The following is a 24,848-nucleotide window of genomic DNA, read 5'->3' on the forward strand; positions in this document are numbered from 1 at the left end:
ACTTTGAGAAGAAGATTTTCCTAAGAGTTTTCTTGATTTTGTGTGATTTTTCCCAGGTCAACCCCTGCTACAGAATGGCATTGACAGCCGCTTCAGCGCCATTTATGGCAATCCCTATCTAAGGACAAACTCCTCGCTGCTGCCCCCGCTCCCGCCGCCGAGCACTGCCAATCCGGCGGCCACACCTGCCCCGCCACCTTACCATGCCGCACGGCATGGCCACCATGCCCATCATGGGAGCGGCGGTTTGAGGCACTTTAGCGGCGGAGCAGTGATCACCACGAGTCCTGTTGGGAATCTCAGTGGAAATAGTGGCTCCACGCCCAGTGGCGTGGGCATTATGCCCGGTGGTGGCGGAGCGGGGGGCAGTGTCAGTGGCAGTAGTTCGAATTTAACCGCCAGCAGCAACACCTTGGCGGCCACGCCCCAAGCGGCAGTAGGAGGCGGCGGCGTCAGCGGAGGAGGAGGAGGAGGAGGTAGTGGCGCCCAGTGTGCCCAGAGTCCATCGGGCCAATTTATATTGCCCAACAATGGCAAGGGGCATACGCAGAAAGGACCTCTGGCCACGCATGTCTAAGCGAGAGAGGTTTATCGAAATGTATCGAAAAATATCGAGAAATATCGAAATACCGAAGGATACGCATATACACCGTATAAATATTAGAGCAGAGCCATTAGTAATCCCTAAAATGTATGCTAATTTCGTAAATCGAAAGAACTTCTAGTGTGTAATCGTATTTTTTTTGTCTCACTTAGGAAAATAGTATATTTAAACGAAGAAAAAAACTCTTGTTTTTGCTTGCACTGGGAAATATTCTCTCTGTTTACATTTTAAGATACAATAGGCCAAAATACAAGAGTAAAAAGCTATGTCGTCGTCGATTAAGGTATTCACAATCAATGTTCCAAAAAAATAGCAAAAAATATTCCAAGCAAAAAGGTTAATTCATTAAAAATAAACAAAAAAATGAACTTTTGGTTATGAAAAATATAATTTTATTATATTTTCAATTTTACATCTTAATCAGAGTCAATTATAATTATTTGTTTGTATTGTTTAATATTTTATTATTTTTTTTATTTAAAATACAACAAAAATATCAATTTAAAATTAAAAAACTTTAAAATTTCATTAAACAAAATACCTTAAAAAATAGTTCTCTCAACATCAGAGTAAATATTACCCATGTAGATACAAGCAAACCCTAAAACTTAAAAGAAAAATTAAACAAAAAAAACAAGAAACAAAAACAAAAACCGTATTGTGATTTATAGCGTTAATTATTTTATGGCAAAAAAAAAAATAAAAAACAAAACTCAATGTCGAAGCGGAAAATTATATATCAACTAGTGCAAATTTTAAGCTATTTATCAAGTGGATTTCTCCACCCAAAAAAAAAATACAAGAAAATCTTATATCAAATAAACGAAGCGTATCGAAAAAAAGCAAAATAAAAAAAAAAAAAAAAAAACAAGAACAAGAAAACCGACTACGAAACTTAAAAAGTTTATTTTAAACATCGAGTTGCATACAATTTTTAACAAAACCGAAATCAATTCAATTAAATATGAAAGTAATTATAAAATGCCTGTAGTTAGATCCAACTAAATAAAAAAAAGAAGAAAATACTATTAAAAGCAAGCTAAAAAGAATTCGAAGCCAAAATTTATTAAATTTTTAGACTAATATATATATGTACGTGTATATAGAAATATACATATATATATATAGGAAAGAAAAACTAACTAAATGCAGTGAGAGAAATTTTAGAGCAATTGCAGTATTTTGACCCGATCAAGAAAATTAAAAAAAAAATATATATATATATATATATAACATTCTTTAACACGTTTTGGTTTTTTATTAAAAAAAATACATTTTTCAGTTTTAAAATGTTCAAATATTGTAAATATTATATTAAAATTCTTTTAAAACCATATTTTCACCAGAATTCCAAGACAAAACAAAGTCCAAAGCACACAGGAAAGCCTTTTCAGCTTTACTAGGATTTTCAAGATTAAAAACAAAACGATAAAAAACGATAAAAATCAATAAACGAACCTAGAATATCGTGGAACTGAAGAGGATCCTGACAAGATCGGATAGAACCATATTCTTTAATATTTTAGCTGAAAAACAAAGTCCAAAGTACACAGGAAGCCTCTTCAAGACTAAAAAGATATCGATAAAACCGATAAACGAATCTAGAATATCGTGGAACTGAAGAGGATCCTGACAAGATCGGTTAAAATCATATTCTTAATATAGTTCTGCTCCACCACAAATTATAATTTACAAAACAACCAACAATGTCCCATATTTAATTTTATTAATTATTTAATAATTTATATACACCCACACTATATATCCAAAAATCAAAACTTGATCGGGTTCTGGAACACAGCATTAAGCATCCATGTGAAAACTTGCAAATTTTTTTGTCTAGCCTCTAAGGAAAGTAAATGAAATTTAACTTTAAATCGATTATGTAAAGAAACAAATGAATTATTGTATATCGTATATATATATATATATATATTATACATAGAGCATAAATGTGTATGTCAACGCTTAAATTAAATGACTAGCTAAGGATTTAGAAGCGATGAGTGGGGAAATATTAGAAATATTAACAATTTTTTTGTGTTTTTTTTTCTCCTGCCTAGTGGTGTAAGCCTATTTGTAAACAATGTAAGTGTAAACAATTTTAAAAAATGTAAAATTACATTTAAATATATATATATATAAAAAACCAAGCTTAGCAACAATTTGTAAAACATTTGAGCGATCTACCAAAAACAAAAAAAAAAAAAAAGAAAAGTGAAACGATATGAGAGGAAGGGAAAAGCGATAAGTAAACCTTTTTTTACACGAGAAATGCTGCCTTATGATTCCTTGTTGGGTTCTTAATTCATTAAGCCAATACACTGTAATTAGTCTCTTTTTTTTTGTGAAACATATATACACACAAATATACATGCATATTTACCTAGAGAGTAATACATAAAATGCTTTAAATGTTTTTCATTTACCTTGATTTCCACGAGTCTATTTTATTGTTTCCTTGAGCTACGCGCAGAGCTTTTAACGAGAGATAATACATTTTTCACGTAAATTGTCAAACGATTCAATTAAGAGTTCAATTAAATAGACGTTAAAAACAAAAGTAAAAAAACAAAACGAAAATCCTATTAAGCCAAGTAAATTATAATTATTACAAACAAAAAAAAACAAACAAATGAAAAATGTAAAGCGCAGAAATGCCAGAAAAATGAGAAGAAATGGCCGGCAAATGAAAACTAAAAACTAAAAACGAATTGCGTGCAAGAGGAAAGAAAACAGAAATTAACTTTTAAGTCGAAACCAACTCAAAACTAGTTGAAATAAAAGGAAAATACAAGAAATAAGATTGAAATAAAACATATTTCAGAGCGTACAGTGTTCTGAGTCGTTTTTTATGTGTCAGAGTAACCGATGATTCGCCGGAAACTCGCGATTTCGACCCATATCGGTATAATTCGCGATCAGCCATAGATAGCTGATTTTTCGAAAATGCGCGCCGAAAAAACCGCCGCTCGGCGAGGCTGCCACCTTGCCGCCAGAAACGGCTTTAAAACTGTTGAACTGCTTCGTTTTTGCCAGCACTGCTCCGTGTCCCGCCAGAAACTGCTTTGTTAAAACTGCTTGCTGCTGTCAGAGATCTGGCAGCCCTGCATTGGGGCTTTCCAGTCCGCACCCGTTTCCTATTCCCTACTCCCACTATTTCATTAAAGTTTCTCACCCCTTTCTAATAATTCCCAAACTTTTCAGCAAAGTTATCCACCACGTTCAGTTTTGTTACCGATGAACGCAAAAAATGGTTTGAGTATTAGATGTGGTTTGAGTATCTGGCTATATAGCTATCGATATTTGGGCAAAAAATTCACTGGCAGACTTTTCATTGATGTTAACAACTCTGTTACTCTCATTCTGTTCTGATCGAGTATGTTAACTAACATTTTTACATTTTAACATTCTACATGTACAACTTTGTTTTGACAATTTAACATTTTTCTTTGAAATTCAAAGTGACCAGGAAGAAAATATCAAAAATTTTGGATCTTTTTCACATCTCTAGTGAGGGAGCCGATGTCAATTTGGGAATTCCATAAGCAAAATTCTGTTAACGAGCTGTTACTCTCATTTTGGGGAATTCCATAAGCAAAATTCTGTTAACGAGCAAAATTCTCTGATCGAGAGCATTTCTATGTTAACTAACATTTTTTATGTTGATTGGCATTTTCATGAAAATATCGATGTATCGATATATCGATATATTGATATATTGATGATTATCCTCAACCAATCGTCTATCGTTTTATCATGTTCAAAAATTGTATCGTCGGAAGCGGTTGTGCTGCGGAAAAACGTAGAAATTGAAGCCGAAACACAATTTCACTCTATGCCGCGGAAAAATTTGAACGCGTTGAATTAAAAAATCTACAACGAATAAGACTCAATGATCGCGAAAAACGAACCACAAAGAGGAGAAAAATAACACAATGGCAATAAATAACAAATTCTTTTTTTGAAAGTGAGTGCAACGAAAATCAGGAAAAGGGATAAACACACCTGAAGGAAATGTACGAAATGGCGCTCGACAACGCCGAAACAAAAATATGCCACAAATAATGCCGCCTAAATCGTATACATTTTTTTGTTCAAAAGGATCTTGTTAAAACTCGGATTTTACGAAAATAGTGTCTACCTCGGATCTTTTTTGTGCAAGTGTGCGACGCGTGTGTGCGAGAGAGAGAGAGGGAGCTAAGAGATCGAGAGAGCGAGCGCATGTGGCGTCCGTTTGAAATTTGAATTTCAGCCCCGATCCTCCTCCTGATTCTTCTTCTTCTTCAACAACAAATACGAATACAAAAGAGAAAACGAAAGAGCATTATTTTTTTGCAATTATTTTTTAATGTTTGAAAAAACAAAAAATGTCGCCGTCGTCGGGCAAAGAACTCCTTTTAATTTATGAAATATAAGAAAAACGAGTAAAGGAGAAACGCACAGCTTTAAACAATCGAAAAAAAAGCACTGACCAACAAAAATAGTACAAGATCAGTTAAAGAATCTAATCGAAAATCCCTCGAAAAACTTAGTGAGTGAAATACAACAAAAAAACTGGTAAACTTGGTAAACTGGATTACAATGCAATCGCAGCGCAGCCGACGTCGCAGTCGCGCATTAAACACACGGATTTGGATTTGGATTAACAAAATGTACGCTCTGCCGGCGTCGCTGTCGGCGTCGCTGCCACTGCTGCTACTGACGCTGGCGTTTGCGAATTTGCCAAGCACCGTCCAAGGAACTGGTGAGTAAAAAGGAAACGCGAAAACGCGATCACGAAACGAACCAAAAAAGGGGGAGAAAAAGGGTGCTAAAGCTGGGTGCAAAGGGTAGGTGGAAAAACCACACGCTCATTGAGGAACAGGAACTCGGAAAAGTAATAATAACTACAGGAAGTTTTTCAGCTTTTAAAACAGCTTAAAAATGACTATAATTCGATAATAATTGATTTATAACATCAAATAAGGTTTAGGGAAAGCCTTTAAAGAGTAGTTATTGCCAACAAACTTTTTGTAAAATAAAACTTATACTATATTTTGTTGTTATCTCCAATTAAAGTACTTAAAAATAGTTTATGCGCTTTATTTTCTGGTGAACCTTAAAAAATATCTTTCAAATGTGCTGTGCACTCCAAGCATATTCCCACTCCATTCTTATTCCATTCCACGCTACCTCCCTTGTTCGCTGCTGCCACTCTTCCTTCTTCTTCGTGTTCCTTTCCTGGCTTGCCTTTTTCTGGTTCTTTCGCTCGCCTCCTTTCTGCTGCCATCCTACGCTCCGCTTTGTTGTCAGTTTTCGGACAGGTGGTCGCTCTTTCATTCCTTCGCTTCTCTCGCTCTCTCGTTCTCTCTCTCTGCCGCCCTCCAACTCTCTCGCTCGCTCGCGCGCTTGCCCGCTTGCTCTCTGCTGACTGCGCATGCTCTCTCAGATTTGTAGGCCCACCTTTTCGAAAAAAAAGGAGGAGAGACAAAATGAAAAGAAATACTCGTATGAAATAAAAATGAATTTTTACCGTCGGCAAAAAGGCGACTTTTCTTTGCCAACGTTTATTTTTCCTTTGTTATTTGCGTTTCGATTGGACGACAACTTCCCTTCCAACGGGTACTTTTGAAAAATGCTATATACTTATGGGTTATTTGGACAGCTAGAAAAACGATGGCAAGATACACAGAGATGGCACAGGAGGTACTTGTATTTGCATATGGGAACGGCTCTTGTCTAATCATTAAGTAAATATCGGGTCGGTTGTAGGTGTACCCAGTGGAGAATGTCAACCTTTCGGGGAACTCGAACATTTTTAACTGGAATTCCGGCTTAGAGTTCGAAAGAAGCGGGGAAATGCACAGCCCACAAAAAAAATACAGATCTTTTTCGATAGATTTTTATACATAATATATGTATAGTTTTTGGAAAATATCGCCAGTCTAGAAATTTTATAGATTTTTAGTTAACTAGCAAAGCTGGCAAGTTTTTAAGAGTTGTCAAATCGAGAAACAGCTAAAATGCAACGCTACTGATTGACTGTCAAATACTTAAGAATGTCAAGCGGCTTTGTTTTTCCTTTGGGAAAATTTTGTATCGTCAGTTGTCCCATAATTATTCAGAGCCCCTATAAAACAAATGGATCAGCCGCAGTTTTCCTTGGACAACATGCTAGAAGATGTCTCCGACACCGAGCCTGAACCTGTACCAATACGTAAACCTAGACCTAAACGCCAGCAAGAAGAGGAGCCTTCTTCGCCTTGGGAATCGATGCATGCCCGGCCATGTGATCCCTCGAAACCGCTGGACGAACTAGAAGTCCGTCTGGTCAAGGCCTTTAAGAAGAACCATGTCATGAACGCCCCCGAAGCCACCAAGAGAATGGATGTGATCAAATCGGGATCCATTTGCAAGAAGTGCCTGCTCTTCAAAAGTGTCTGCCAGGTCATTGGACGCCATGTGGAGGAAAGGGAATCTCAAGGCAAATAGCTGCAGAGACATTACTTATTCCAGTTAGGCACAGGCTGCGAGTGCCTCTTCCAAAGAACTTCCTAGTCAAATTGAAACTCAAGACACTAAACTAACACCATATTGCTAGGACAATGTCTGTGATAATAAATATTGTTCGTTAATGTTAAAAACAAAATTAATTTGGATATTTTATACAAAAACAGTGACGTTGAAGAAATAAGAATAGGAAATCTCACGGATTTACAGGAATTCGGATTTACATTATTTTCAGTATTTCAGAATCTATGAATGTTAGGAACATTCACATTAGGTACAGGAATATAAGGTACATTACTATTAGGTACATGTCAAATATTTCCAACAGTATTTCTTTTTACAGCTGCAACTGAGATCGTTGAACTAGTATTTTAATAACTTTTACCTGGGCATTTCCTGAGCTCTCAGGTTTCCGCCTCCTAAACTCTTTCTTTTCTCTCTCTCCATATCTTTTCTTTTCGATTTTTTCACTGGGTTTATTGGCCATGTGTGATGGATCGTGTGATCATTGTGAGCGACAAAATATTTGCATTTTTTTCGTAGCTGCAAAGAAATTAGCCAGCCCAAAAGGAAGTTGGTAGTAAAAAGTTTCATAATTGAACGACAAAAAAGAGCTCATATTTACGGGTTTTACACAGTACAAAAAGAGGTGAAGAAATTAAAAAGAATTTTAAAATATTTTTGAAAAAAAGAAAAACATTTATAATATAGTAAAAATAAGGAAAGAGACATATTTTTAATGTTTTCCTTTAAATTTCCCACTTGGGTCCTTGAAGTCATTTTCAGTGTATCGTAATTTCTCAATTCTCTGCCCCATTAGCTCCAATCCTGCAAGTTCCTTCAACTCTCTGTGGGATCATTGCCGCCTGCAGTTGGCCAGACATATTTTTTTTTGTTGTTCCTTAACTTCGCAGGTTTAATATTATATTATAGGCTCGTAACGGTTTCGAGGACCAACCACCGCATTCGATTTCATCACATGGCGGCGTCATCTATATGGATAAAACGACAGCTGGGCTCCTGGATCCATAAGCGTAGCGAAACAGCAGGAGCAGGAAGAACAGGAACAGGAGCAACCCCTGAATCCTGGCATATTGCACATGCGCGTCCTTTTTTGCTTGTTGTTTGCTCAAAGATCAAATTACGATATAGGGGGAGCGAGCAGGAGAGAGATACAAAGAGTGAGAGAGAGAGAGAGAGAGAGAGTATGACGAACTCCTACCTAGAAGTATCGCTCAGATACTTTAGTATCTTTTCACTCAGCCGCGCTCTCTCTCTCTCTCTTTCTTTATAGCTATTTCCTGTATATATCCTGCACCCTAAAACTATATTTCTTGACTTTTGTAAGTCACGCACACGGGCGGTTCCTTTATTAGGAGAGCCCTCTTTGCCTAGTCTTTCAGTAAATACAAACTATATGGCATTATAAACTCCGGGCATAAAGTGGGTACACATACCCATGGTTATGGGTCGTAAAAATGAGCATTTTATGATCAGCAATTGCAACTTCATTTAATGGAAATAATTAAGAGATGGGTGCATTTTAAAAATTTAAGAATAACTCTAGGATTGTTGAGAAAACTAAGGGAATTACGATTTTGATTTATGGGAAAAGGAAAAAAATGGATCTTAGGACTTTAAATTATATTATATCTGTGCTGGAATTTGTAAATTTCACATTGTAATTATTATAAATAGTTAAATTTTTTAATATAAATATATAAATTATATAAATACCTTTAAAGTTTTATATAAAATACCTTTTACACCCAATTCCCACGCCTAAAAACCCTTTCCAAGGACGCCGTTCCGTTTAATTGTGAAAGTCAGTCTCTCGGGGGAACTCAATTAATTTGAGACAACCACTTATCGACCATTTACTGTCACATTTATTAATTAATCGACACCGCTGCCGTTGGCCCAGAAATGTATATTATCACTTGAAAAATATATAACTTTCCCATCGAGTAACTTAAGAAGACTTAATTAAAAAAAACTGTATATGAAATCAGCTAATTTTTCAAGTGTTAAATCTGCTGTTACTCCTTTCCTTTCGAGTTAAAAAAAAAAACCTGTAATTGATAAACAAAAAGAAAATAAAAATAAGGCGATGAAGAATCTTGTTGTTGGTCACTTGATAGCCCGCTTTCGTATATATACATATACACGGCATTGGATATCTGGCAGAGCAGTTCCGTTCGAGGCCTCTGCCTGATCCTGTTTTTATTTATTTTTTTTTACTCATTTTCGGGACACACCTTGAACGAATGGCAGAGCAGAGAGAATGAACAAGAATTGGCAATGTTTTATATATGAATTTTTGCAATCAGGTAGAATTTTATTTCAGTATACAATATTTTTAGGAGATTTTTTAGGGTTTATTTTTTAAATAATAATTTAAAAATGTAAAATATCAAGCATTTATATTTTTAAATTTTTTTCCCCCTCAGTTTTCCCTTGTAAATCTCAATAAATCATTGGATTTTCTTATGTTTCTTTTCCAAACCGTGTGTGTGTGCCATTTGTTCTTATTTGTCATTCCCAGAGTCATTGCATAAAACATGAAAATCCATTTTCCCAGACCCCCCCCCATCTCTACTCTTTCTCCTGTATTGACAACTTTCCAAGTTTTGTCTTGGGAAAATGCCTCAAATGGTTTGCAGTGATTTTTTATATATATATTTTTTTTTCATTTATTTTCCTTCTGTTAAACTAATTATGAAAACAGTCAACACTTGTCGGTTAGCAATTAAATATGACTAGAAAAATGCATGGATTCTGTGGATTCTAAATCTCGGTCGGCTGGGAGAGCGCCTTTATTGACTTTTAATGATGGAGATGATGGGAGAGCCTCGAAACCTAAAGCCGATGACTGCGACGAAGCTGAGAGATGCTGAAGCCGAAGTCGAAGTCGCGGTAAATTAGTGCGCCCTGGACTTACTCTTTCTGCCTTGGCCAGTTTAATGAGTTTTCTTTATGGCAACAATACACACACAAACACACCGAACCCGAAGTCGGCTCAGATACAGATACAGATACTCGCAGCGGCCGCACAGATACAGATGCAATTGAGCCGTTGCGATACAAGATACATACAAGCGGACAGACGGACGCACTGGCCGAACAAGTTTTGAATTTTTTTTTTTCTTCAATTTTTTCTTAGTTTTGCCTTCTTTTCTTTTCTTGGGTTTCTTCTCTTGGCTTGGCCTGGCCTGGGCCTCTCCTTTGTGTGTTATAGCTGGTTCTTGAACGCGATCGAGGAGGCGTGAGGCGGCGGGTATATGGTAGAGACACTCCATGGACGGTTCCAAAAAGGCTGACAACCTCGAAGAAGACGAAGACGAAGACGAAGACCAAGACGAAGACGAGAACAAATGAACGAAGCAAAGCGAAATGAACCGAACGAACCGAACCCCTCTCCTTTTTTTTTCGACCCAGACCAGACCAACAACAATTTTTATAGATATTACCCAAAGTGTCTTGTTGTTTGGTTTGGTTTTGGTTCGACTTGGTTTCTTCTTGGCCAGGCTTTTACACTGGGGGCCCCCCCTTTTCGGCCACGCCCCTCAAGATTGTTTCCCGTCCGTCCCCCTTCTTGTCAAGATGCACGCGATCTGGCCATGGGATCCGATCCGTTTCTCTCCATACAAAACGAGAGACAATTGGCTGCAAAAGTTGGCTAAAAAGGAGTATGGTTTTTAGGGAAAATCTAGGGGGAAATTTTTTAAATATAAATATTAGAAAAATAATTAAAGAAATATTTTTCTAATATTTATTTAAATACTTTACTTTGCCCTTTTTAATTAAATTTTATTTAGAAAATTTTATAAAGTGCAAATATAAAATATAAAAAGAGAATAAATATTAGAAAAATTATTTAATATTCGTTTATATATTTAGATATTTCACATTTCCAATTTAAATTAAATTATTAAATAAAATTTCATTAATTAAAAAATTAAAAAAAAAACGATCTACTAATAATATATACAATTAAAAAGATTTAAGAAATTTACTTAATTTTTTACTAAAGATTTCCCATTAAAAAAATTTCCCATTTCCTGGGCAAACGCAATTAAATTAGAGTTGGCTTAGAAACTTCTTGGCCCAAGCTTGTCTCAGACGCTCTGCTCAGTCTTAGTCTCTTTTGTCTCTCGCTGCCTACTCCTTTATCTCCCATTTCCTTCTATTCCTCTCTATCCTGTTCTGTATTTTTTGTCTTGGAGGGGGCAATGAGAAATGACAATCATCATTATATACACTTGAGCGGGGAACGTCTTCTCAAGTTGAAATTGAAATTGCTCCGACTTTGTCTCGATCTCTTTCTCCATCTTGTTCTTCCTTTTCTCCAGTGCGTGTTTGAGAATCATTTGGAGAGAGAGTAAGGGGAAACAATCCATAGATACTTATACAGCTTGCATAATAATAATCTATCTATAGGATACGAAAGATGAACCAAAGTATCTTAAACTGTCATCTCTCTTAAGATAGATTTGAAATTTTTCCTAGGTATTGAATATTTTCTGATCATTAGTGTTTTCCTATATCTTTTATGCAACCATCATTAGCGACTGGGTTCAACTTTAACATCTGTGAAGAATGAAGTTCAAATGATCACTTAGCATTGATTAGGCGTATCTTACGGATACTGGGCCTCTGTTTAGGAGCTGTATCTTCATGGTCTTTCTCTTTGACTTTTCTTTTAGCACTTGCAAGTCACAAATGGACATTCTCTAAACACCAGGAAAAGAGAAGAATACGAAAATATTTAAAGGAAAAAATATTTTTAAAACTTTTAAAATACGTATGAATTTCATATTAATTTTTAAAATATTTTTAAAGATTTTTTTGGTTTTAGTTATTCTGGAAATTTGGTTTTTCTAAATTTTTTTCTTGTGTTTGGCGCCAGTTATCTTCTCTGGTGACAAATTAGCAGGCTCAGAAAGTAAATATGAATCGGGGTTTTGTTTTGTTTTCTTTTTTTTTTTAGTATCTTTGGTTTTTTTTAGCTTGAACTAAACATTCACACGCTGTCGAAGCTGCTGTTGTTGTTGTTGCTGTCTGCCGGAAGTGTTAAATGCTTCAGTTTATTTAAAGTACACAGAGGAAGAGCGCGACAAAGGGACGGCGGTCTTCATATAATATCACTCATATATGCCATTATTATTATGGATTTTCGAGCAGCGCAACAGCAACCCTTTTTTTCCCTTGGTGTTTGAGTATCTGTGTGTGCGTATTTTGTATTTGTATCTGCGTCTGCGTGGCCTTTTCCTGAGTTTGGCGCGCATTTCCTTTAGCCTTCGACCCCTTGAACTCCGCCATGAGGGTGTTTCTCTCTTACTCTCTCTCTCTGTAGTCACTCTCCCTGTCTCTGTTCCCACGTTCTCCAGGCGATTCTTGTGCTCTCTTTGCTCCAGCGAGGGCGGATTTTGTGAAAAGTGTCGCATATGTTTTCAAGTGCACTTCAATTACCCAAAAATAAAAAAAAAAAGGAAAGAGTGCCTCTACTATGAAATACCCGGTGGTGCTCAGCAATATGTTCATATGTTTCTTCAAATACCATAGCTAGTATCTATTTTATATCTATAAAAACAAAGGAAAGGTTTAGGATCTATAAGATATATTGTAAAGTAATTCCAATACTTTGAAATTTCCAGATACTTTAGTATCTTTATAGCTGAAATATTTGAAATATCTACTTACTGCAGCTGTAGTCCGCTTCCAGGGCTGTGTTTATCGTAAACATTTTCCACCCCATCTCTACCGCTTATCATGCACTCAATTACATCGTAGGGTAGGTCATCGCCCATTGTCAATTATTCCCCTAATATTATCTTTTTTATTTTGGTTAAGCATTATGCTAATCATCCAAGCCTCTCATGTAAAAAAACCGCCATGGTAGAAGGTGGAAATAGGGAAAACCAGACTAGAGTCGGAGCTGATCATCAAGTGGAAGCTCTCAACTGTGAAAATGTATTCGGTTTTTCTTCTTCAAGGGGGGAGTTCACTTGCAATGTAATTGGTGAAAAAATTCATAAGACTAGGCCTTCTTAAGTCTTAAATATTTGTTTTTTTAATTTAAAGAAATAATAATATATATTTTTTTAAGTTCTTTATAGACTGGTAAGCCTCTATATTTCTCTATAAGATTGTTTTTTTCCCGCAATGTTCTTACAAAACGCGTCTTATCCTAAATCTATTCCAACATATGTTGCAATAAACAGATATTTAGACCGCAGAAACCACAAACTTCCTCCATCAAAATTATACGATTGAAAAGGCCAGTGGCAGCGGCGGCGGAAAATTGTATAGATGGGGGGACCCTATAGTCTGATTTTTCCTCTTTTTTCTATTTCTATTTCTATTTCTATTTTCTTATTTCTTTTATGCTATTTGCTATCTATCTATACGACGACAGTTGACTGTGGCCTATTAATCTATCAAAAAAGCTGCAGACGCCGCTTCGGACCAAACAAAAGGGGTTAGGAGCGGCACCGATAGAGGGAGATGGAGAGTTGAAAAAGACAGAGGGAGAGAGGAGAGGGGAGAGATTGGGAAGCCGCGGCTAAATTCCATGCCACATAACCCAAAAAGACCAAAAGAAAGAGCGAGACCGTGTTTTGTTGTCGTTGGTTCCCACACTCGTTTATTCGTTTTACGACTTGAGCTCTTCCTCCCCATCCTACCCACTGTCTACACGCCCCCTTTCGCCCCCCTTTTTACCCGACGCCGCCCAGCTACCACATCTCGCGTCTCTTGAGCTTCTCCAGCGATCGCGCGGCTACTTTTTCATTAACACTTTACAATCTTTCCGCATTTTGCTGCCCGTTACAACGCCTCTGCATTTTCTTTACTTGGTTTACCACCCCACCCCATCCAAAAGTTTTTTTTTATATATAAGTATGCCCAATTGTTGTCAAAATAATTTAACAAATAGGTTTAGAATTGGTTTGAGGAAAATGTTTATATTTTCTACAAATATCTTCGGTATTTATATTATATTTTGTCATATATTTTTATATATCATTTTTATATTTTTTTATATCTTTTTTCATATATATTTTTTTATATTTTTTAAATATTTGTTATATATTTTTTATATGTTTTTTATATATTTTTTATATATTTTTTATATGTTTTTTATATATTTTTCATATATCTTTCATATATTTTTTATATGTTTTCTTATATATTCTTGATATATTTTTTATATATTTTGTATATAAATTGTATATATTTTATATATTCCTCATATATTTTTATATATATTGAAATGATTTGCATTCTGATTCTTTGAAGGCTTTTCAATGCTTGCATTTTTTGCGACGCAAATTTGCCTTATCATCTTGCATTTCATTACTCCAAGAATATATCTATACTTATACATAAATAGTATATATATTTTATATAGTATATGTATATGATATATCAACAGACTCCTTCAGATCAATGACAAAATGGTTGAAGTATCAAGAAGACCCCCAAAAATAACAAAAGACACAATTTTTGCGGGGGTTAAGCACATTCTCTTAATAAACAATAAACAATTGGGAGATGAATTTGAGAACTTGTTGCTAGAAACAGTTAAATGACAAAAAGAAAAATATATATATATATTTATAATTATAATGGTAATTGTATTTGATCTATTGTTAAAAATATGGCAAGGTTCTTTAATTGTTTAAATTTTAAATTGATAAAATTCAATCAATAGAAGCCGCTTTCTTAACATCAATTTTCTTAATTGTTTAAATTCAATTACAAATTCTATTTCGCCATGACTTGTAATTGAATTTATAAACAAATCAAATTCATGAATAAACTTGAAGAAACAAAAGCCTGAGAATACTTTGGAAGCCCAAAGATAAGAAGAGCCAGGCCCCAGGGAATTTGTTTATGGGTAGTGATAAGGCCCTTTCATAAGATTTAAACCCATGGAGAATTGCTGAATGGCAGTTAATGATTTATATTAATATCTCTTTCTCTAGTTTCCAACTATTTTCCATAATTTCCATAATTAGCTTTAATTTTTTGTGCTATTTTATTAAATATCTCCACTTGTTGACATTCTTGTTGATATATTTTTTTTATAAATATATATATATATATATATATTTTTTTTTTTTGCTTAGAGAAAAGCGTGAGAAATTTTTGGCCGTGGTTTGGTTTTTCGTTGTTGTTTTTCTTGTTTTAGTTTGGTTTCTTGTTGTTGTTGTTGTTTGGTGTGGTTGCTTTTTGTTTTAGTTGTCGCAGCTGTTGTTGCTTATTATGCTGATAGCGTTTGCTACTTTTTCATTGTTGTTTTTCTTTTTTTTCGTTTTTTTTTTCCTATGTGGTAATGCGAAAAATTTAAATTCGATAAGCGCAGCCAGCTGAGATATTTCATTATTGTCTTGGCTTCATTTTTTTGTATAATAATGTTGCTGTTGTTGTTATATTTATGTGATGTATTTAAATTGTTTTTGGGGGGTAATTGTGCTTACAAGTGGTTCATTGTTCCCTTAAAAGAGAAACAAATTGGGAATTACGATGACAGTAGCCTGGTTTGGGTACCCTTTTTTTCAGGGTATACTAGAGTTTTTCGAACCTTTTAAATATAATCATCACCAGACAGGCAGATCTAGCTAGTAATCACACAGAATTTGAAAGATGATCAGCATCTTCTACTGATGTATCTTTGTTATGAAACCCTGCTTTTGGCATAACTTCATAGCTAGTTTCATCATCTTAGCCCGAGGATTTCATGCCATTTTCATTGATCACAATCACGGGGTATTTGCAAGTCACAGTCACGCCTGCTTTCATCGTTGATTGTGTGGAATGTCGTGACTTTCGGCGCTATTTCCCCCCTGATCTACCCATATATTGTGTTTTGCCAGCCATCTCTCTATTACACATATCGTTGAGCAAGTTTAATTAGGTCTTAACTTGGTTTAGGCCAAGCTCTTCAGGCAATTAACAGCTCATTTGTCGGGGCTTTGATGAGCCAGAGGAGGGGGGTTAGCGGAAAAGCCAAGAGGCGGAAAAGCGGAATTGTGCAGGCATCTGTTTAAGTGGCGCATAAATACCAACCGAGCAACCAAATAATTTCACACAATTTTGCTCCACGCTGATTTTTACATGTGCGCCACGGCACAAATCACACGCAATAAAAAAACAGACAAAAAAAAAAAGGCTACAGGTATACCTCTACCTACCTGAAAAATCTTTTCACGCTCTGTCGATGAAGCGTTGAGTGCTTGCTTTCAGGCCCCCCCTTCTCTCGCTCTCTCTCTCTCTTTGCTGACAAATTAATTAAACACACCTCTAAAACTAAAACTAAAACTAAAACTCAAATCACCATTTAGTCGGTCAATCGGGGGTGCCACTTTCGTGTGATCTAGCGTGGAAAATCGTACACTTAACGCGGTTATTTGTTTTAATTTATTTAGTTTCGATTTACTTAGATTTTTATATTAAATTTAAGTATATTTTAGATAAGCCAAGTGTCATAATATACTCAAATTTTTGGATTTACTGGATCTTTTACGATTAAACATAAAAAATATTATCAAATTATCGTTATATTTCTTTAACAAATTGAGAAAATTCGTTAATTTTATTTTCTCATGTTTATTTTTTAATATTTAAACATAACATAATGCTATTTTGATTATCAAATAATAGTTAAAATAATTATTATTTAATATATTTCTTTTAAATTAATATTAGAAACCATGCACAACCTTATAGCTTCTAGTCTCTGTTATATTTTGTCTTTTTTTCCACTCTTTTTTACACTAATTGAGGTCAATTAGTTTACAAAAACAAACACACACACATGCACACCAGCAAAGACAATCAAATGCAGAGCAAATTTTGCAACATTTTTTTTTTCTTTTGCATAAATTTTTGCAATATTATGCACACATTGGGATGTGACTCAATTTGAAGTTGTTTCTCAGTTAATTATGCACCATTTGATATTTCTTTAAATACATACATATAAATGTAGCTATGTATCTGTATCTGCATCTGAATTCATATCTGTATCTTTGGGATGCGCCACGTATCTTAACCACAAGTCACATCGATCATCAATATGAAAAGGAGACGAAAGATGACGCATAATGTATGCCAAGAAATTCATAAACAAAAATTAATTTTTATATAAAAATAAGGTAGAAAATAATTGAATGCATTTATATATATATAAAAAAAAAAAAATAAAAGAAATTTATTCAAAGCAAAAGAAACAAAAATAAAATGAATTTAATGAAGTTTTGTTCATTTTTAAAAGCATAAGTTACCTTAAAAAAATAAAAAATACTATTTAAAGAATTCTTAAAATACCAAAAATTATTGTTAAATTATTAAATTAACATTTTAGCCATCAATAAATTATATTTTTCATTAAGTTTCGATTTGTTTTTATTTTTTTTTTTAATTTTGCACTTAATTTTGTGCCTGTGTGCCTAAGTACAGTGGGCACTCATTGTACTGCTGTGTGTGCGTGTGTGTGTGTCACCCCCCAAATATACATGCCCCTGCTCCCACCTCTCCCCACTCTCCTCTCCCTAAACAGACAAAGCGATTTATTTATCTCCGCCTGACGGGGGCAATCAAAACTTATTGTCGTCGCCGCAAACCAAAGCCAACCGAAATGAACCGAGTTCAGTTGAGGGACCCCTCTCCCATCATATTTTTATTTATTTTTATTTCAATTTTTTTTTTCTTGCTTATTTTTTATCCAGCGCAGGAAATCGCCACACGCCCAATTAGCAAATACATATTTCTACAGTGCAAGTCAAAAAATTAGCAAGAAATTTACTAAAAATAGTCAGAAAATTAGCTAGATATTTACTAAAAATAGCTAAAAATAAACTATTTAAAATGTTTAAATATATATATTATAATTTATAAATAATATTACATAGAAAAATCTGTTTTAGAACATTCAAAAATAATTTTAAAATTACTTTTAAGCTTTTGCTAATTTTTAATATTTTTGATAAACTTTTATATATATATATAAAATCATTTAAAATTCCACTAAAACAATTTGTTTAAAAGTTAAAGTAACTATTATTTTGACCCTGCTTGTATATGCAATTTTTGGTTGACAGAAACCCAGAGGTGAGACGAAATTGGGGGGATTGCTTGTTTGCGGCTTCGTTTGTTTAATTTTGTGTGCCAGATATTTTTCAATGGAATAAGCATAATTTTGTGTATTTTTTTGTCAACTGCCCCTCTCTGTTCTCTTCTTTATTCCTACATAGCTTTATTATTATTATTTAATTTCTTTTTATTAAAAATTTTGATTTCATTGCAAAAGTTTCGGTTTTCTTATCAAATACTATTTTTCTGCATCGCTGGACAGTTCAAGTGCATTGAACTTTGTCGTTTGCGATTGGCAACAATGATGATAACGAACGAAGACAACGACTACAACGACGACGACGACGATGAGGATGACGATGTTGACTTTGACATGCCGCCCGTTTGCCCTTAAAAGGCAGATACATATAAGATTCCCCCGATCTTTCCTCCAGGAATGTTTTCCTCTTCCCAGGCCTTGGCTTTTCCCTTGGTTTCCTTTTATATGCGGCATGTTAAGTAGGCATAAATGGGCGACAAGTTAGCCTACGATCTACGACGATGGGGTCTCTGGGGGGTAGATGATGATTGACCATTGGGAAAACAGCAAAGATGTAGGGGCGAAAACAAGGAAAATCGGAAAAGGTGTAATCTCTAAATAAAAGGAAGCCATTGCCATGTAGCATAAGTGTGAGCAATCTATTATGAATATGTACATATATCGATAGTAAGCAAGGGAGATCGACAGAAGGATATCAGGGAACTGCGATCTCTACTTCAATGTAAAAGCCTTAAACTATTATATATTTGGGTTTCCCTCTAAAAGTTCTTTTAATTTATCAAAAAAGTAATTTTTATTAATTTTTCCCATTTTCTTTTCTTACAGACACTGCTCTCATTTCCGTTTCCTGCACGAGTGTGGGCTGCCAAAATGGCGGCACCTGCGTCACACAGAACAATGGCAAAACTTATTGCGCGTAAGTACACTTCAAGACATAAATATAAAGTAAATAATAAAAGAAAATATACAAATTAATAATTTTTAAATATACAAATACACCTTGTAAATTTCCCTTTTAAAATTCCTCTTAAAATATTTCTAAAATCTTTGAAAGTTTTCATAAAAAATGTATATATTTAGCTTAATTTTGCCAAGTGTAAAGTAAAGTAAAGTGGATTTCGGGCCAAAAACCTTAAATTCAAGGACACTGGAGTGCCATCAAGGGAATGTGTACTTTGTGTACTTTAATTTAACTCGAAATTCGTCTAGACAAGAGGACAAAGAATAAGAAATAAGGGAAGTTTAAGCTTTGAGTTCTTGCCAGACGACAACGAAAGCGCCCGCACAATTCTCAACGGTTTTGCCGCAGTCTACAGTCTACAGTCTTCAGACTCCAGTCTTCCGACTCCAGTCTTCGGTCTGTGCCTGTCTACAGTCCTCCGTTGGTGGATCGAATCAAATCGGGCTCGTTGTCGAGCGACATTCCTGGCAAATCGGTTTGAACCTAAACGGAGAGTCTGGGAGTATATATTTCTGGTTCGTGCCTTGGGCCTGGTTCGCATGATTTTCACTCGCCTCGTTTTCGGTTTTCTACGTATTTACCTCCTCCTAAACTACCTCTCTTTTCTGTCTCGTATCTTTGTTTTTTTTATATTTGTTTCTCCATGTTTTGTTGTCTATTTTATATATATATATTTGACTTGTTGTTGTCTTTGCAATAAATCAAATGCGGCCCAAAACAAACGGCACGTACGCAACGCATAACTTTGTTTGAGTTATTATAAATAGAGAGTCGGACGGTGAAACGATCGCTATATCCATATATTTTGACAGACTGTCGTCAACAATTTTTACGAGTCTGTGAAGCGGGCCAGCAGAGCACACAGAAAGACCACATATGAGATACGATCCGATGTACATACTATATGTATATGTTCCTTGAGACCTGGCATAATTAAGAATCAGAATGAAAGCCATGATTCAGTTGCATTCCAATGGACGACTCATGGCTGATTGAAATTTTAGGGGTTTCTTCTCTCCTAGATTACCTTGGAATAGTTGTTTATATATTATTTTTAAGGATATAAGATAATGTACTTCCTATTTAGTTAAACCTCTAATTAATTAAACATTATTTCATTTAATTTCTTTCATCCTTGTCTTATACTAAATCTATCTTCTTGTTGTTTACCCAGTCTGATCATCAGTTTGCTGCCTTTTTGATCATCAGCACAAGATCCAAGATCTGGTTGTAAACATGCTTTTTCCTTCTCCCTCATCAGCTGGACTACACATGTCAACCGATCCTCAGTTCCATCCTCCCCAGCTATCTCTCTTTTTCGCTTTGCAACTATCTTTGTGCAATTACATAAAAGCGCTTAGCTTTTAGCAATGCCTCTGCTGCTCTTTTTGGCTTTGCTTTTATTTGTATTTAGTTTTCCTTAAGGAAGCAAGATCCGTGGGTCATTTTATTTTGCCTTTGTCGTCGTCGTCGTCTCTGGGCTTTGCGATCATCAAAGGCACGATCATCAGGCCAGGCCAAGCCATAGACAGTGTGGCCATGTGTGTATGTGTGTGTGTGATATAGCCTACTCTTTCCTTTGCCATATGACTGGCTCTTTCTAGCTGTACTATCAACACTGTTTACAGTGATCTCCGGGAGTTTACTGTAAATATAAATTTAACAAATTATCCAATACCATATTATATGGGACTTTTTAAACTTGAATCTTGGAGTTCTTAGATTTAATATAAGAAAACAGTGCAAATCATGCCTGAACCTGTTGCTAGTGTTTACTGTACTGCTTTTATTTTGGTCTTTAAGTTTGGTTTTCTTTTTTTATTTTCTGTGCGAGATAAGATCGCTTTGAACTTTTGTCTTGAGCTATTCGAGCCGGATTTTTCTCTCTTTCTGGGTTTATCGTTCCGTTAGTGATCCTCGAACCGCTGATCCATTTACCACATCATTGGCTTTATTTGGAATCGCTCTGGTTCGAAGCTCAATGATTATGTTTCTTTCCTTTTTTTTTTTTTGCTTGCCAAAATCTTTGATCAGTTTTCCTCAGTCTGTGGCTGTGCCTGTGCCTGGCCTGTCTTCTTGTTTGTTTAATTGACTTGATTGCTACAGTTTGATGCAGCTACAGAGAGAGAGAGACCACGAGAAACGTTTATGTCAGTCAATTTTTGTGGCTTTTCTTTTTGCTCTTGCGTTTATGTGGCTTTTGGCCATGTCAAATGTCATGTAGTGGTCCTAGGCTTTATGTTACTCCGATCAGAACAATGAGTTTGATTTATATGGCAAATAGGGGGGGGATTTAGGGGAACGGAAATGACAGCGGCAAATGCTTAAAAGCCAGCCACAAAGCGAAATGAAAACGTATAAAAAATAAAAAAGAGCTAAAGCGTTTCTGAATTGCGGTTTATGACATGTTAATGAGCACAGCATTTGGCTCGCATCCCCCGAGCCAAATCTCGTAACTCTTTGGCGGAAATCGCCTTTGATGTATGAAACTATCGTTTCTCTAACTGCTTTTTTTGTATATACTTTGCTGATGAGTCAGTTTAGCTCACTCAGCGAAGAAAATAATAATACAAAAAAGGGAGAATTCAATTTAAATTTCGTTTTGCCCGCATTTAGTTTGCATTACTAAAATCTTAATAATTAAATAAAATAATTGTAATAAAATAGAGACCATTTAGTAGCCAGAAAGTGAATTAATTCACTTTGCTGTGAGAAAGAAAAAAGTTGCCTTTGCCTCAAGTTCGTTGCCTAAGTCTTTTGTTTAATTGCTTAGTTGTATGTGTAATTCTTCTCCTGTATGTGTGTACACATGCATACATACACACATAGATAGCCAAGAATAATTTAAGTTTTTTTTTTTATTTGAACTCTTCTTCTGGCTTGGCTCACACGCTTTGCACTTGAAAACGTTCTTTGCTTTCTACCTTCCGTTTGCTCTTTCTTATTATTTTCTTTTCTTTGAAAAAAAAGAAGAAAAAAGTGAAACAAAAAAAAGAAGAAAGACAGAAAGAAAATGGGAAGAGGGGGTAGGGTAGGATAGAGCATTTCCAAGCTGCAATTACTTTAATTAACTGATCATTAAGCACATTTGCCATGGGGTTCTACGGCTTAGAAGCATCTTTTCCCAGTTCAAAGGAAATGACATTGGAAAATCGACCAAGTTTTCATTGCATTTCGTTTGGTGATGACACATTAAACTTGCGGCGGCCATTTTTATTATACTATCACACACATACTTTTATAAATATTTATATATATATTCCCCTTTTTGTACTTGGCATCCTTTAGATGTTCGAACCCAAAAATGAGAAAAAAAAACTTGTTTGCAACCTGCACTGATTGCTTTTCTGTGTTACACAAGCTCTCCGAAGGGGAAACAAGAGACAAAGATCCATTTCGAACCAGAGGAGCAGTGGCCCAGGCCCATCCCGTGAGATCTTGGCTAACCAAAAAGCGTAGCGTAGCGAATATTTATTGTGCATTCCGTTTGCATTTTACATTCTTCTGTTTTTTTGGCGGCCCTTTCTGCTCCATTTTTTGTTTTCTTTTTATTTTGTTTTTTTCTTCTTTCTTTTTTTCTTTCTTTTTTTTGATCTTTTTTTTATTTTTTTTTCTTTTTTTTCCTTTTTTTCATTTTTTTTTTTCTTATTTTTTATTTATTATTATCGAAGGCGTTGGCGTACAAAATTCCTGTAGCCAGCTTTTTGCTTTTCTCTCTCCCTGCTTTGGTCAAATTAAAACGTTTTATTGATACTCAATTAAGTTGCGCATTCTCACGAAACTCACGAAAGCAGCAGCCCCACCAAGACCAAGTCAAAGTCTTCGTCTTCGATGATCATTAACCTCACCATCTTCATCGAAGATGATGAAGACGACGACGACGTCGACGACGGGCAGAAATGTTAATTATTCAAATGTGGAATGATGCATTACATAAATCCATCTGAGCTGTGTGTGCCTTCTCATAACTGAAAATGAAAGATTTTCCCAGGCATTACAATCTCTTAATGATGCCTATATGGGAAATACCTTATGGTTTTTCACTCTTCTAGAGTTGGTGTAGATATGTCATTTCAACACAACTCTGACAGACAATCCACATCATATTCGGTGAGAAGAATGCATTATTTATAATGCAATATCTTGGAAAATTGATGCTTAAATTGAACTAGATTTTATTTCAATATTCTTTAATGTATTCAAAATGGTATACTATATTTTTCAATGATAAAAGCTCAGACTTTATGCTGCTTTGGGTTTCAGTGTGACCACATTTGGCTTAGTTCGGGGAATTCTTCATGGTTTGTTTTTTTTTTTTTTATGATGATGATTGACATCAATTTAAAACCGAGTTCATAAAGATAGTTTTTATGGGCTCGATAGCTTAACGTTATTTATAATTTACATAAGACAAACACGTTTTGTCATAAACTTTCAGAAAAAAAGCTATATACAGTGCAGTGTATCATAAAACCAACCGTTTTTTTTATGAATCAAATCAATAAAAATAAAAAGAAAAATGTTGTTCAGCTTTTTTATTAATCGATTTGAACACTCAAATAAAAGCTTAACAAAACGGCTTTTACAATTCTTGTAAATCTTTCACGTTGCGCAATGGGTTGTTTCCTCTCTACCTGGGAAACCATGTGGAAGTCATCATTTGACGGAGCTGTGTCAGAAAAATGCATTTTCTTTACCTGAGCAAGGTGGACAATGGAAAATGAAAGATCAAACAAAAACCTTAAATCTCTCTTGGAATGGATGGATGGTAACAGAACGGAAAGAAATAAATTTGTTGGGTGTAAAATTTGTTGTTTAGGGAGCAGCATCGGCGGCTGTGGCGGGGTCACGCATTTTGTGGCCGTTTTTCCACTTCGTCCTCCCTTTACACCATTTTCCATTTTCCATTTGCCATTGTTCTCTCGAACAGCTAAACAAATACCGAATGTCTGGGTGAAAGGAACATATAGATAAAGGCTCAGAGAGTGCAGAAAGAGAGAAAGAGGGACGATAATGCATTTGGGCGTGCTGCACCTGCGGAGGAAACCAAAAACAGAACACCAACTTTTCACGTGAAAAACATGCTCAACAGAAGTCGTAAAATCCGTATAAAAAAAAACCAACCATGTAATGCGAGAAGTGTGCTCTTCCCTCAGTCCCTGAACCTCTTTATTTATATTTCTCTTCGCTTTTCTTGAAAACTAAATTTATTTTTTTAACAGAAAATAGAAATTAAAGAAGTAAAATGCTGATAAGAGCTTAAATTCTTATCTGGGAACTTTTAAAATCGCAACACCAAGTCTCAGTGATTTAATGAGCTCAATAGGTTGAAAGTTCAAGCTAAATTAGCCCGGAAACCCCTTCAGTTAATACAATGTAAAGCATTCATAATCCATAAAATCGATCATTAGCAAAGTCTTATCAGCAAAAACAAAATCTGGAATTCAAAAAACATGACAGAGATCTGTGAGAAATAAACTCTATAAGCTTTGTCCCACTGTTTGTGCTGTGATAAGCGGGTTTTTCGATCCCTTTTTAAAGTGCAAAGATCAGCAAAAAATGAGATACGAAGTGTATACACAACCAAGAAGATGTATCTTCATCAAAGAGGCTTTACTTTTTAGTAGAAAATTTCATGAAAATTAAAAGGAATA

At 35.1% G+C, this 24,848-nt stretch overlaps 2 protein-coding genes across 2 annotated transcripts in view; both read left to right on the forward strand.

Annotated features, from left to right (window-relative positions):
* The window catches only part of kirre (kin of irre), a 44,606-nt gene extending 41,181 nt beyond the window's left edge, over nucleotides 1-3,425 (forward strand). Inside the window, exon 6 of the mRNA XM_017162652.3 lies at nucleotides 57-3,425. Coding sequence (XP_017018141.1) covers nucleotides 57-577 — 521 coding nt within the window. The 3' untranslated portion in view covers nucleotides 578-3,425. The remainder of the gene's footprint in view (nucleotides 1-56) is intronic.
* A 963-nt stretch (nucleotides 3,426-4,388) lies between these two features.
* N (neurogenic locus Notch protein) overlaps nucleotides 4,389-24,848 on the forward strand; it is a 40,487-nt gene continuing 20,027 nt past the window's right edge. Inside the window, exons 1-2 of the mRNA XM_017162564.3 lie at nucleotides 4,389-5,351; nucleotides 19,059-19,149. Of these exons, the coding sequence (XP_017018053.1) occupies nucleotides 5,189-5,351; nucleotides 19,059-19,149 (254 nt within the window). The 5' untranslated portion in view covers nucleotides 4,389-5,188. The remainder of the gene's footprint in view (nucleotides 5,352-19,058; nucleotides 19,150-24,848) is intronic.

This window comes from Drosophila kikkawai, chromosome X (assembly GCF_030179895.1).
Source record: "Drosophila kikkawai strain 14028-0561.14 chromosome X, DkikHiC1v2, whole genome shotgun sequence".
Taxonomy (NCBI): Eukaryota; Metazoa; Arthropoda; class Insecta; order Diptera; family Drosophilidae; genus Drosophila; species Drosophila kikkawai.